Source organism: Crotalus tigris, unplaced genomic scaffold (assembly GCF_016545835.1).
Source record: "Crotalus tigris isolate CLP2741 ecotype Arizona unplaced genomic scaffold, ASM1654583v1 scf7180000024401.5802323, whole genome shotgun sequence".
In the NCBI taxonomy this organism is placed as follows: domain Eukaryota; kingdom Metazoa; phylum Chordata; class Lepidosauria; order Squamata; family Viperidae; genus Crotalus; species Crotalus tigris.
Genome location: NW_024100569.1, coordinates 5,033,553 through 5,047,731, shown reverse-complemented (window position 1 = coordinate 5,047,731; position 14,179 = coordinate 5,033,553). Strand labels below are relative to the sequence as shown.

Here is a 14,179-nt window from a genome sequence, read left to right as displayed (position 1 = left end):
AAATACTTCATCTTTTGTATATAAAGGCAGATACTGAGCTTGAATACATTACTGTGCTTGGGGGCTGCAACACAGTCACAACACTGCAAATGAGATTAGAAATCCCAATTATAATAACTAATAGTGTTGATTAGCTAGTAGAGTACTTTAAAAAGAAAGCAAAAGGTAGCAAAAGAAGGAAACTAGGGAATAATAAAATCAGAAACATTATTATTGTATCTTGCAATAAATAGCATATTGCAATTCCCTTTCCTCTTATCATTCCAGAATACTTTTTATTATTCAAATAATGAAAGAAAAATAAGTAAATAAAATTATAACATCTTTATCTTATTAATACAAAATCTATTTCTGTGCAAAGCTCCAAAGTGTGGTATTTTTTATATTAGAATTTCAAAACAAGGTATTTCATTTTATATAAATATTGCTTTTACATAATACTGTGCTGACATTTATACAAAGAAATGCTAAAAATTAATGTGCTTTTGAAAACTACAGCTTACCTTATGTTCTTCCACCTGCCTCTTTAAGCCTTCTAGATCAGGCCCCAAAGATTCTGACTCCATCTTTGCTGTTCTTTTTTCTGTTTTAGCTAACCAGTCAGATAGCTCTCTGAGCTGCTGGTTTTGTAAATCCATTAGAACTTGGTGTAAACTAGAAAGAAATATTTTTTAAAAAAATGAATTAAAATAAGCTAAGGAATTCAATATATCTGCTGCATCTTGAATCTTCAGTTGAATAACTTAAACCTGTTGATTAGAAATTATATTACAAATCACTGTTTTAACAGTCTGTAGCTGCATTTCTATAATAAGTGTAAATGAAACTAAAACGAATGTCATATTAAATATAGAAGATACTATCAATAAACAAAGACATTTTAGAGATTATACTCAGAAATAAGTCCCATTTGGCAAAGAGCAGAAACGGAAACTGATCATTTTGAAGTCAGCTGAGTCCCCCCCCCTCTTTCTTTCTGTGTATGTGTGTGTAATTTGATGAAATGGCAAAACAAGCATGACCTCTTTTTGTATAAGTTTTACTAAATGTTTTAAAGAGAAGATAAAATTAAAAATTAACAAAAACTAATACAAAGTAAAGAAAGAAAAGAAAATAGAAACAAATGAAAGAATAAAATGCAAAAAGAAAAGGAAGAAGCTTCCAATTTCTTTTTCAGCAAATACAAGTTCAAAATTATATCTTACTCTATTGCTACAAAAAGGACATCAGTTTGAAAATAATCTTCCCAAACTCACTGAATTCCCACAACCACTCATATTCTTAAGGGCTTATGCCCTTAAAACAGTCAACAACTCAAGGAAGATCAAAATTTGATCAAAAGTTACCTTCCCTTCAATTTGTCCTTGAGAGACTCTTACCCTGAAATTCTAATATAATAACATTTAAGGTTTATACAATAAGAAAAGCCTTCTTAACATGATTCCTGCTGAGTTCAACTTTATAACCTCAAAGAGGCTGTCAATATCATTTGAATAGCTAACTCCAGTTCAGGCAAAACTAGTATACCAATGCCCATCCTCTGAATTGTTCCGAGTCTCTGCTGGGATGTTTTGCAAAAAAAAATCAAAAAAAAAAAAAATCACCCATTTCCAGAAACTTATGTCTTAATTCAGTTGTCAGTTTTCAGTTAGGCTTAGCAGAAGATTCCCTAAGCACAATTTAGATGGTTTAGAATATTTATTACAGACAAACCTGAAACTCTGACAAAATATTTGGTTGCTTATGCCAGAACAAACAATTTAGAGCCTTTAAAAATCTAAGTTTAAAACATTAAGTTTCTTCTGCTGATTTTCTAAGTTAACAAAGTTTACTCAAGAGCAAGTAGTGTTGCAGGATTTCAAAGTCCATTTCTTTTCACTGCTGCTACTCAGACACTTAGAGTGTGTTTTCCAATTCTTGGTACAACCTGATGCCTCAGAATTTGCAGTAGGATCTGTTCTCTTCCACTAGAGAAAGAGTGAGAAAGGATCTCCTCCTCCTTTGACCAGTTGAATGAAACTATGACATTTTCAATAACATTTGCTTATGGTACAGTCAACATTCCAGCAATAGAGGCACTTCCTGGGTGGTGCTGCCTACCTAATAAAGAATTTGGAAGTCCTGCAGTAAACACAAACTCTCATACCTCGACTAATCAGGTGGACAGATTTTCTCCTGTTTCAATTTTAATATTACCAATATTCTTGGATCCCAGACAAGCTCCCAGATGTCCTGTCAAATATGGAATAAAAAGGAGATTCTACACTAACAAAAATGTAAATTGCCCAGAACATACAACTGTGAGGCTATATTTGGGAACAATGAATAGATTATGAATAATGCTATTGCAAAAAAAAAAAACCTCACTAGGAAGCATATAAATACGAACAAGAGGGGGACTTTTTTCCCAAGAGTTTTGATTTTTTTTTCAGAAATTGAAGCAAGTTTACATAGGGGTTTCTTTTTTTTTTTTTTTTTTTATTGAAAATTTTTAAATTTTTACAAAAACAAATCCCCTTCCCATACCCCCCCCAACCCTACCTCACCCCCCTCCTCCCCAACCTCCCAAACCCTCCCCTAGACTTCCCAGAGCTGAATACAGGCTTAATTGAGAAAAAAACTTAAAACACTTTTAAAACCTAAACAAATTTAAATACAATCATCATTCTATATAAACTCCCTCCAAAAACGCAAATTTAAACATTACTTTCTTTGAATATCTATAGCTATAATGTAAAATCTAATTTCTCCCTCTTTCTTTATCCTAATACAAAAAGATAAACATATAAACCTTTGTTGTACCATTAAAACTAAATACTCTTAGAAAACTTAAAGTAAATACATATTTCCTTCAATCTTCATCATCTTCTCACCTATCCAAAAAAAAAAAAAAACTTAAAAATCCTAAACAAATCTAGACACATTTAGTTAAACAAATTATTTTCTCTTAAAAATATTAATAATAATATTTAAAAGCTTGAAACACTTTTAAATCCTAAACAAATCTAAATACAATCATCATTCTATATAAACTTTCTCCAAAAACACAGATTTAAGCATTACTTTCTTTCCTAAACAAATCTAGACATTTAATTAAGCAAATTATTTTCTCTTAGAAATATTAATAATAATATTTAAAAACCAAATTTAAGCATTACTTGAAACTTAAACAAATTATACTCCCTTCGAAACACAAATTTATTAGAATCCCCTCACTGAAATAAACAAATTATAATCCCTTCAAAACACAGGTTTAAACAATATTATCATTAAAGGTTTAAAACTTAAAACTGAAATATATTATTATCCCAAAACACATATTTAGACATTACATAAGACATTTTCCAAAAACGATATAAGTTTTACTTCTCCCACAATCTCAATAGTAAACTTCTTGTCTAAAGTTCTCATTCAATGTCCATAATTTTCTGTCCAATAACCAGTTGCACCCACTATAAACACAAACTTCTTATCTAAAATTTTCATTCAATATCCATAATCTTCTGTCTAATAGCCAGTTGCATCTACTATAAGCACAATCCATATTGGTCTCTCTTGCCCGCAAGCATCGAAAAAAATGCGTGGAATTCTGCCCTTGAAGATCGCTCCAAAGAGTTTGTAAGTCCTGGTTGACCCACCAGCTCAGGAATCAGTACCTGTGAAACTTCCTCAACCTCCTTCTTCTGTTGGTCTTTCTCTTTACATTTATATGTTACTTTTTCTTTACATTTATATGTTGCACAAGTCTCAGGGACCGATACCTGTAAAACTTCCTCAGTAAATTCCTCCTTGTGTTGATCTTCACAGTTGTAAGTTGTACAAGTTATCCTCTGCCCGTTCCTCTCTTGTTGGTGCCCCTCAAGCTGAAATTTCCCAATTTCGATTTCAGGCAGCAATTCCACCCTTGAAGATTGCTCCAAAGACTTTGTAGGTCTAACTTCTCCCAGAGCTACCCTTGAAGATTGCTCCAAAGACTTTGTAAGTCCAACATCTCCCAGAGATTCAGAGACCGCTGAATATGAAACTTCCTTAACCTTCTTCTGTTGCTGCTTTTCTTTGGAGTTATGTGCTACACAAGTTGTCTTCTGCTCCTCAATCTGGACTTGTTGAGACCTAATAGATGGCGATGCACATACCCCCAGGACCGAAGTATAAAAATCTTTTGCTTGAGAAACAGTATTAAGTCTATGACATGTCCCCAGGTAGTTCACCACCATTCCAGTCGGAATATCCCATCTGAATAGAATTTTTCTCTTTTTAAGTTCATTTACTAGAAAAGCAAACTCCTTTCTTCTTCTTAAAATTTTAGATGGGATCTCCTTAAAAATTATGACATCTTGTGAAGCAATTTGAAATCTCTTCTTATAATAGGCTTGCACAATTTGATTGCGTAAGGATCTTTTACCAAAGTAAATTACCACATCTCTTGGCAGATTCTTCTGTGCTGCCACCACAGAGTTAACCCTAAATAATTTTTCAATTTCACTAAGTATTCCCTCTTTTTCTTTATTCAAAATCAATGCAAAGTCCTTTGCAACCATTTCTTTCAAATCTTCTTGCAAAGACTCTTCCAGGCCTCTGATTCTTAAGGCATATTCCATTTGTCCATATTGAAGCATAAGAATCTCATTTTCCATTTCTTTTTCCATACTTTCAATTTTCCCCTCCATTATGTCCACTTTTTCAGCTACCTCTTCCACATGGGAGTTCACCTTTTCAAGAACAGAAGCAACTCCTTCTAAAGCCAAAACAAAATCTTGTCTCAAGATCTTATTATTTTCCTCTAAAATCTTTTTCATTTCTGCCCTAATTTGAATTATAACATCTCCCATCATGTTTTGCAAATCCTTCATAGTTATTAGCTGACCCCCAGAAGAGGGTGAAACTGTTGATTTAGAAGCTGTAGAAATCCCTGGACGCTTTGGAGCCATCTTAAAGAAAAACCTTTAGCCCTTCTTAAAAAATTATAAAAATTCCTTCAAAAATCATAACTCCCTCCAAAGAAGGTCATTATAATAAAAAGAAAAAAGGGAAAAGAAAAAAAAAAGGAAGAGAAAAAGAATTAAAAAAAGCTTTACTCCTTCTTAAAAATTGCAAAAAATTAAACAGAAAAAAGTCCTTCAAAAAAGAGTCATTACAATAAAAAGAAGGGAGAAGAAAAAAAAAATAATAATAATTAAATAGAAAAAGTCCGTTCCAAAAAAAAAATACTTAGAGATACCAAAAACAACCATTCCAATCATAAGAAAATAAAAAGGGAAAGGGAAAGGAAAGAAAAAGAAACACCAAAAAGCCTGCCGGTCAGCATTCTAACTTCAAAAAAAAAAAAACACCGAGAGATTTGCCGATCGCCATTTTACTTTCCCTTTCAACAGAGAAAAAAAAAAAAATAAAATAAAAAGAGAGAATAAAAATAGAAGCAAGTCTTAAAACTTAAAATCCAAATAAATCAAAGAAAGCAAAAACTAAATCCTCTACTCAGCTCTGTCCGTTTATAAAAAAAAAAACTCACCAGTTCTCTTTAAGCACGGAGGTGTTTGCAGCGGCTCGTTTTGTCCCTGAGGACAAAAACAGCTGGGAAGCGGAGACAAGTCCGAACTCCGTGGGAGCACTCCTTTCACCCCCCCAAAAAAAACTTGGGGGGTGCAAAAGAGGCTCTACCACTATTCGGACACTCTCTACCCCCCCCCTTTGCCCGGGAGGGGGATTTTGAACCGCTGAACAGCTGGTGTCTGCTGTTCATAGCGGTTCTTACACTTACCCAGGAAAGACGGCTACAAAGTAGCCGCCATCGCGCGCGCAAAATCCACCGGAAGTCTACATAGGGGTTTCTTGTAATTTTATCCCCACAATAACACTGGGTCAAGCAATAGGGAGAAAGCAGAATTATTTAACTCATTTTTTGCATCTGTCTTTACACAAAGGGAAAAAACAGACCAACCTATCAAAAATAGTGCCATAAAAAAACAGTATAGAAACACAAGTTAAGATAGGCAAAAAAATGATGAGCACCTGTCCAGCCTAGACAAGTTCAAATCACCAGGACCAGATGGATTACACCCCAAAGTTCTCAAGGAACTGGCAGATGTTATCTCAGAACCACTGAACTATATTTTTCAAAGATCTTGGAGCAGAGGACTGGAAAAGAGCTGATGTAGTTCCCATCTTCAAAAAAGAAAATAAATTGGATCCAGGAAATTACAGACCTATCAGCCTGACCTCAATACCTGGGAAGATTGTGGAAAAGATAATCAAACAACAAATCAGCAAACACCTAGAGGCAAACAAAATCACTACTAAAAGCCAACATGGGTTTGTCAAAAACAGATCATGCCAGACAAACCTTATTGCATTCTTTGACCAAGTGACAAAATTAGTGGATCAGAGGAATGCTGTGGATATAATTTACTTGGACTTCAGTAAAGCATTTGATAAAGTAGATCACAACCTACTACTCGATAAGATAGAAAAATGTGAGTTAGACAGCATCACCACCAGGTGGATTCGTAGTTGGCTGACCGGCTGTACTCAGCATGTGGTCCTCTCAATGAAACTGCATCTACATGGAGGGAAGTGTATAGTGGGGTGCCCCAGGGCTCTGTTCTGGGCCCAGTGCTCTTCAATATCTTCATCAACGATTTGGACGAGGGGATAGATGGGGAACTCATCAAATTTGCGGAAGACAGGTTTAAGATTCAGGAGGACCTGGACAGACTTGAACACTGGGCGCTATCTAACAAAATGAAATTCAGTGGTGAAAAAAGTAAGGTTCTACATTTAGGCAAGAAAAAACAAATGTACAGGTATAGTATAGGGGGTACTTTGCTCAATAGTAGTAACTGTGAGAGGGATATCAGAGTCCTAGTGGACAATCACTTAAATATGAGCCAGCAGTGTGCTGCAGCTGCCAAAAAAGCCAACACAGTGCTGGGCTGCATTAACAGAGGGATAGAATCAAGATCACATGAAGTATTAATACCACTTTGGTAAGCCACACTTGGAATACTGCATCCAATTCTGGTCACCATGATGTAAAAAAGATGCTGAGACTCTAGAAAGAGGACAAAGAAGAGTAACACAGATGATTCAGGGACTGGAGGCTAAAACATATAAGGAACGGTTGCTGGAATTGGGTATGTCTAGTTTAATGAAGAGAAGGATGAGGGGGGACATGATAGCAGTGTTCCAATATTTCAGGGGCTGCCACAAAGAAGAGGGAGTCAAGCTATTCTCCAAAGTGCCTGAGGGCAGGACAAGAAGCAATGGATGGAAATTAATCAAGGAGAGAAGCAACCTAGAACTAAGGAGAAACATCATGACAGTTAGAACAATTAATGCCTCCCTGATATGGAAAAGTACTATCAGGCCATAGTTTTACTATGGGTGCGGGATTGGATACTTTTGAAGAACAGGAGATTACTATGTTTGGAAGGTCATGACTTACAAATAGGATGGCATGCTGTGCTATGGGACCAGAAATATAGGTCACATAAATATTTTTGCAGGCACTATATTAGATAGGCTTTAATTGATGTATGGGTCAAAACCTGGCAACCAAACTATACTCAAGTCCCTGGTTGGATCTCACCATTAGAAATATATGTATATCCGAAGTTTATTCAATTAGGGAAGATTATAACATATAAAAATGTACTAGATGAGAAAGAGGAATTGAAATCCAGGAAAACTCTTCAAGATGAAGGGATAGAATTAGAATGGTGGGCATACCTTCAATTACAGGCGAGATATTGGAAAGACAAAAAAGAATTAGGCATAAAAATAGAATTGATAGGGTTGGATAAAATACTATTAGGTACTGCAGATAAAATGATTAAAAAGTTATATCATTATCTGTTAGATCAGGCAATGTATGAAGAACAGGTAAAAGAAACCATGTTAACGTGGAGCAGGGACTTTGATCTCAACTTTGATCTGCATATCTAGCAAGAACTATGGGCAAGAAATAGGAAGCTCACCTTGGCCACATCCTACAAAGAAAACATGTTTTATAGATGGCATTTCCCACCTGCAAGATTAGCTAAAAGGGGTGCAAACATTTCCCCTATATGCTGGAAATGTAATTTGGCAAGACAGGCATGTGGTGGGAGTGTCCGAAAGCCCATGACTTTTGGAACAAGGTTAAAAAATGGCTAGAAGAAATACTAATGACAGAGGTAGAGCTAAAACCAGAACTCCTCTTACTAGGTATTACCATGCAGAAATACGATAAAGGGGCACTTTATTTAATGTTACATATTTTCACGGCTGCCAGATTGACCTACATACAAAACTGGAGAAACAAAGAAATTCCAACAGAAGAAGAGATTCTATATAAAATTTTATTGTGTGCTGATATGGATAGGCTTACTATAGAATTAAAGAACAAGACAGAAACAGACTATTTTGAAATCTGGGACAAATTTTACTGTTGGTATGAGTCAAGGAGAACTGCTCAGGCTTTAAGTTAGTGTTAAGATTGTGGTATATAAAACTGTATGCTAGTATATAGAGAAACAAATTTGAGACTATTATATAGAAAAATATGTATATATAGAGATTAGGAATTATATGTATGACAAGGAAAAATTGTTAGGATTATATATACTGGAATGACACGTTATGTCCTTTTTTGTTTTAACTGTTTTATTAATAAAAAACTTTAAAAAAAACAATTAACCAACAACCTGCCTCCAGAAGCAGTAAATGCTCCAACACTGGAAGTTTTTAAGAAGAGACTGGACAGCCATTTGTCCAAAATGGTGTATGGTTTCCTACCTGAGCAGGGGATTGGACTTGATGACCTCCAAGGTCCCTTCCAACTTTATTATTATTATTACTTCTAAAATTTTAAAAATTTGTCACAAATGCAATCTAGAAAAAAATGTTAGCTACTTGGAACCATACTTGAAAATTAAAACTTAATTTTATCTTAATATTAATTTTAACTCAATATTATCACTTGGATTCTTCATAAAACTAAGTACCAGTATATATCTTACCCTTTTCATTTCCTCGTTCCCCCAGAGCATGTTGAAAACAACTCAACATAATTTTTAATGACCTCAAAATATTGAGAGCACTAGTAGGCTTTCAATCCTAGCCATTCAATAAGTAAATACAAAGAATAGAATTAAATTAATGTCCTTCATTTTGTATTCATTTCCCTATTATTTTCCATCATCCCAAATGTGGTTGATATTAAGAGGGAGAGATTCAAAGCTGCCACAACACCTTTGTCTTTTGGAAGAAAGTATATATTAATTAAATTAAAGCTTAATAAGTCAAACTTCACATAGCTTCAGAGCAGTAAAATGGATATTGTAGTCTTACATAAATAGAAATTCAGTCAGAAATTGGCTTAGCAGCTGAACATAGATAACAGTCTAAGAATGTACAGATGCGTAGCTGGTTTTGGGATGATTAAAGACTACGTGAAAATCTCTTAAATGATTGCAAATGGCAATTTCAGAGGAAAGGGTCAATTCTAAATCACTCATCCTACAGTCACATAAGTAAAAGAAAATTCCCATTCAAAACTCCAATTGGCTTAGTTCAGAACTAAATTGGCCTTATATTCTCCATCCCTTTAAACCAAAGTTCTGGTGAAAACTTTTGAAATATCTTTTTCATTCTTTGGTTTTTCTATGAACTGGAAAACTGCAGATATTGTATCACCTCTACTCTTCCATCAGTTGTTTCCTGTCATCCAAACAATTAAACAGTGCATTAAGGAAAAGAGGAACATAGAATATTAATTTTTCATTTGTCTAGAATTTTAGTGAATGTGCGCATATAGATTTGGCAAATTATGCCAACTATGGCACTTAAGTTATAGGCAGTCATTCTAATGCATAAACAAAAGATTGGTGGTTTTTGAAAAGGAAGACTGGAGAAACATAGGAACACTCCAAAAAGGATCCTAACAGCAGCTATGAATAACAAAAATAAGGTCAAAATAACTGGATAAGGGCCAAGGCTAGGTAAGAGATCTAAACATGGCTGGGAATATAAGTGAACAGCATGGCACTATGAGATATCATTCTGCTGTAAGACAGTGATGCTAATTAGAAATCTGGCAAAACAGTTTTCAGATTCTTATAACAAGGACTCATTTCAGTCATCATTCTCATAAATGTAAGGCTGAAGAATCCATCCAGGAATGGCATCTTGCCAGGCATAAGAAGTATAAAACAGAATACTGAAAAGTCAACACCTGGGGCTGATTAGAGCTAGAGAGAGATAACATTAAGTCAATGTGTGTACTTCTTAAAAACAGTATTTTACCTTCAGCCATACAGGTATGCTAAACTGGTATCTTAGCTGTATGTTATGTGAGTATGAATGGGGAATAAAACATCAATGATGTGCTAAATATTCAGGCATCTTGCACATTTTGCAACAATAAAGTAGCATTATATAATTCTGATGAGTTGGTCAGCTATTTGGATTGGTTCAACACCTTCCCCCCCCATGGATCCTACAAAAGACATTTGATCATTCTATACTATTTCACAGATAAAAATGGTTAAGATACAATACAAACCAACATAAACAGAAAAACACCAAACCCCTTTAATTCTGATTTCTCTCTTGAGTTGAATAATGTGGGTTTTTGAAGGAACCATGGGCCTGTCATTTGATGAAAACATAAGTAGTAACATAAGTTATTTTTTTCTGAATCTCTAACGTATTTCCTTGTATAGGCCCATTTCATTGCTTCAGCTAACATCCCTAGGTTTATTTTCCTGAAAGCAGCTTCCTATGCTAGTAAAGGCAGTTGGTGTTATAGTCTAATACTGCTTGAAGATTTAGCTCCACGGGTTATGCTCTGTTGCTACTGATTTGCTAAGAAATAATTTCCTATCAGTTCAACAGTTGTGATATCATTCAGTTAAAACTCCGGAGTAAAACATTTTCATCCACTTCTGAGATAATTTTATTAGAAATGTAAAATAGATTAAGCAAAGCTACATTATAGTGCATATTCATACTTCTCTATTCCTACTATTTGCAAATATATAGATTATTGAAGTTATAGACTGTTTTCTCTGTTGTCAGAAAATATTACTGGGAATTTAACTGGAAAACATGTTATTGTCATTATTTTGTGAGTATAAAAGAGTGACCTTAAAACAGGGATAGCCTTAAGCTGCGACTTTGAATGGTGTTCTACTTTTAATGCAACATTGTGACGTATGTGGCATCATTTGCCTTTAGAGATTCTTCTAATGAGGGTCACAGATAAGTCAAGAGCCAGATGTTCTCAGGGCAGAGATGTCAGCAAACAGTAACTGCTCAGCTATAAAGCCATGAAGCACAGGGCAAAGAATCCTTTAAACTGTGAGAAAGCCTGGAGGAATAAGCAATAGATTTAAACAGCAATGAGTATAACAGTAAATGTCATCCCTCATTGTGAGGGCAATCACAATAAAGATTCTTATATAGCTGTACCAAATACAATATCTGAGAGATGTCTGCTGAGTCAGAGCCTAGTACTCTATTCAAGCTATAAAAATCAGTGACTGGAAATGCCAGATGGGTCCTGAGTTCAGGAAGCCCAACAGAATTATGTATTCTTATTTCTTATTTCTCTGAGATGCTTTTTAGTCAAAATAATTATAATTCACTCAAAATAATGTATTGTTATATTTACTCCAAAATTTAGCACGAAGGTGTGTATATGTATATGTATATGTATATTCAAAATAAAATGAACACCAAGGTATTAATTAAAACTATAAAAAGTTTAATTTAAAAATGCCAAGCTTTCGCCGTCACCTGCCGGCATCATCAGGGCTGGGCCGCCAGGGTGTGAGAGAGTCATTTTATAGGCAGGCCGAAGTCTGCACTCAGCTCCTCGATCTCGTCACCGGACCCAATTGGTTAAATTGTGCTCCGGTGATTCGTTTCTTTCTGTCCTTCCTAGCTCCGTGTATGCCTTCATCTATCTTCTTTTCTTTGGATTCTAAGGCAGGTGATGTAAACTCCTTGCCTCTCCGATTGTCTCTATCCTTCAACCCATTCTCCCTTTCGGGTTCGAGTGGTGGTTTGCATTTGTCCTTTTCTTTTCCCCAATCACGCTTCGCACAGTCACTTTCTCTATGAGTATCTTTCCTTTCGTCCTTAACGCCCCTCCCTCGTACCCAACTGTCATCAAGATGGTTGTACGTGTTGTTCCAGATTGGCTGGGGTGGCTCGGTAAGTTGTTTATCTATGGGGGTGGTCTCGTAGTTGTGGTTATCTTTAACTACCATACCCTTCCCCTCCTTTTTGTCCTCTGCGCTCTTTTCGCGCATGCTGTAATCTGAGGTCTTAATCTGGGGGGGGGGTTGAGTTGCGATCTTCCTGAGCATCATAACGCTCCTTCCTTACTCTCCTCCTTGTTCCGACACCTCTCGCTCCCATGCGTTTATGACAGAAGTCCTTGGAGTCCATGGGTGTTGCCGGTACGAGGCACGGTAAGCTGATCTCATTAGCTCCGCCCTCTCGCGTACTTCTCCGTCTGGACTCGTTCCTCTCCTTACTTTACGGAGCGTCCGCAAACCTGCTGTTGTGTCCAGCGCCGTCCTGCACTCCATATGTTCTTAAACCGGCTGGCGATACGGGGTGGGGGGGTCACTTCTTCCCCCTTAAATCGATCGTCTTGTTTCTTTCTGAGCGTCGTTGAGGTGTCAGGTTTAACGATCCCTCCCCATCTTTGTCTGTCGTGTCTCCTTGCGCACCAACCGGAATATCTCCGATGTTCATGATGCAGGGGTTCTGGGCTTCAATTTCCATCGCTCTCTTAGCCTTTTGCGAGCGTGTTAACATTGCGGGGGTAGTGGGGATTCTCGGTCGTTGCCCCTCCTCTTCTGGCTTACATCGAGCTGACTGGGGGGTTGGCACATCCCCTCTGGCTCTCTCACTGGGTTTGCTGTCAGGCCAACAGTAGCGAGATGGGTGGTTGGTCGCACTCCATGATCTAAGTGCCAAGTGTGCCGGACAGAGGTCAATGTGCCGGTTGATAGAGCTGCTATTGGATAGCCATGCCTCCTTAAGCAGTCAGCCTCCCTTTGTACTGTCACTTGCCAAGACGTCTACCTCATTAAAATTAAAGCGGTGGCCCAATTCCGCCATATGAGTCCATATCTGGGAGTGCTGTTCGCCCCTTTTCACAGCTAGTTTGTGTTCGTGGACCCTAGTCTTCACTCATTTGGAAGTCTCCCCAACATAGTTACACGGGCAGTCCATGCAATCGATCTTATATATGGCTGCCGATCTCTCCATGTTGGGGAGTGGGTCCTTGGGGCGCATGATGGCTGCCCGTAGCGTTTGACTGGGTCTATGTGCTACCTATATATTATATGGCACCAGAATTCTCGCTGTAACCTCTGATACATTACAGATGTAGGGGAGGGTAATACGTGTTGTCTGTGGTGTCAACTCATTAGATGTAGGGTTACTCCGGGATTCAGATGGTATGCTAAACCGATTGATGAATCTTACCGGGTACCCATTGCGCTTACAGACTGGAAAGAGGTGGTTTCTTTCCTCCCTCTTAGCTTTGGCAGTGCTGCAATGTGACTCCACCCATTTGAATAAAGTCTTAACTCAACTGACTTTATGGGCTATCGGATGATTGCTCTCAAAATGGAGGATCCTATCCGTACAAGTTGCTTTTCGGTATACCCTGGTGGTCAAAAGTCCATCCAGTTGGCGTTGCACCAATACATCCAAAAATGCTAGTGCGCCCTGATTTTCCTCTTCCATGGTGAACTGGATGTCCGGGTATACCGAATTCAAAATGCCTATAAAGTCAGTCTTGTGTTGCTTCTTGATGACTACAAACGTGTCGTCCACATAGCGGGCCCAAAATTTTGGTTGGTACTGGGCCATCGCTATGTGTTCCAAACGTTGGAGCACTACCTCTGCAATTACGCTTGAGATCGGAGACCCCATTGGTGTTCCCTTAATCTGCTCGAATATAGTGCCCTGAAAGGTGAAGTAGGTCTTTAAACAGACTCCCACCAGTTTTATAAGATCTTCCGTCTGGAGGGAGTCCTGATGTTGTTCTTGTTCTCCTTGATTCAATCGGTCTCTTAATACCGAGATCGCAAGATTTTGCGGAATAGAAGTGAATAAGGAGACCACATCAAAAGACACCATGAGTTCGTCTTCCTCCACCCTCAGGGCTCTAATC

General features: G+C 37.1%; 1 protein-coding gene across 9 annotated transcripts in view; it reads right to left on the bottom strand.

The window, feature by feature from the left end:
• DMD (dystrophin) overlaps positions 1-14,179 on the bottom strand; it is a 962,852-nt gene that overhangs the window by 540,156 nt on the left and 408,517 nt on the right. For all 9 annotated transcript variants that reach the window (XR_005555060.1, XM_039329649.1, XM_039329655.1 and 6 more), the window contains exon 11: positions 504-654. Coding sequence is in view for 8 of the 9 variants with exons in the window: in XM_039329649.1 (XP_039185583.1) it covers positions 504-654 (151 nt within the window). In the remaining variant the exon portion in view is untranslated. The remainder of the gene's footprint in view (positions 1-503; positions 655-14,179) is intronic.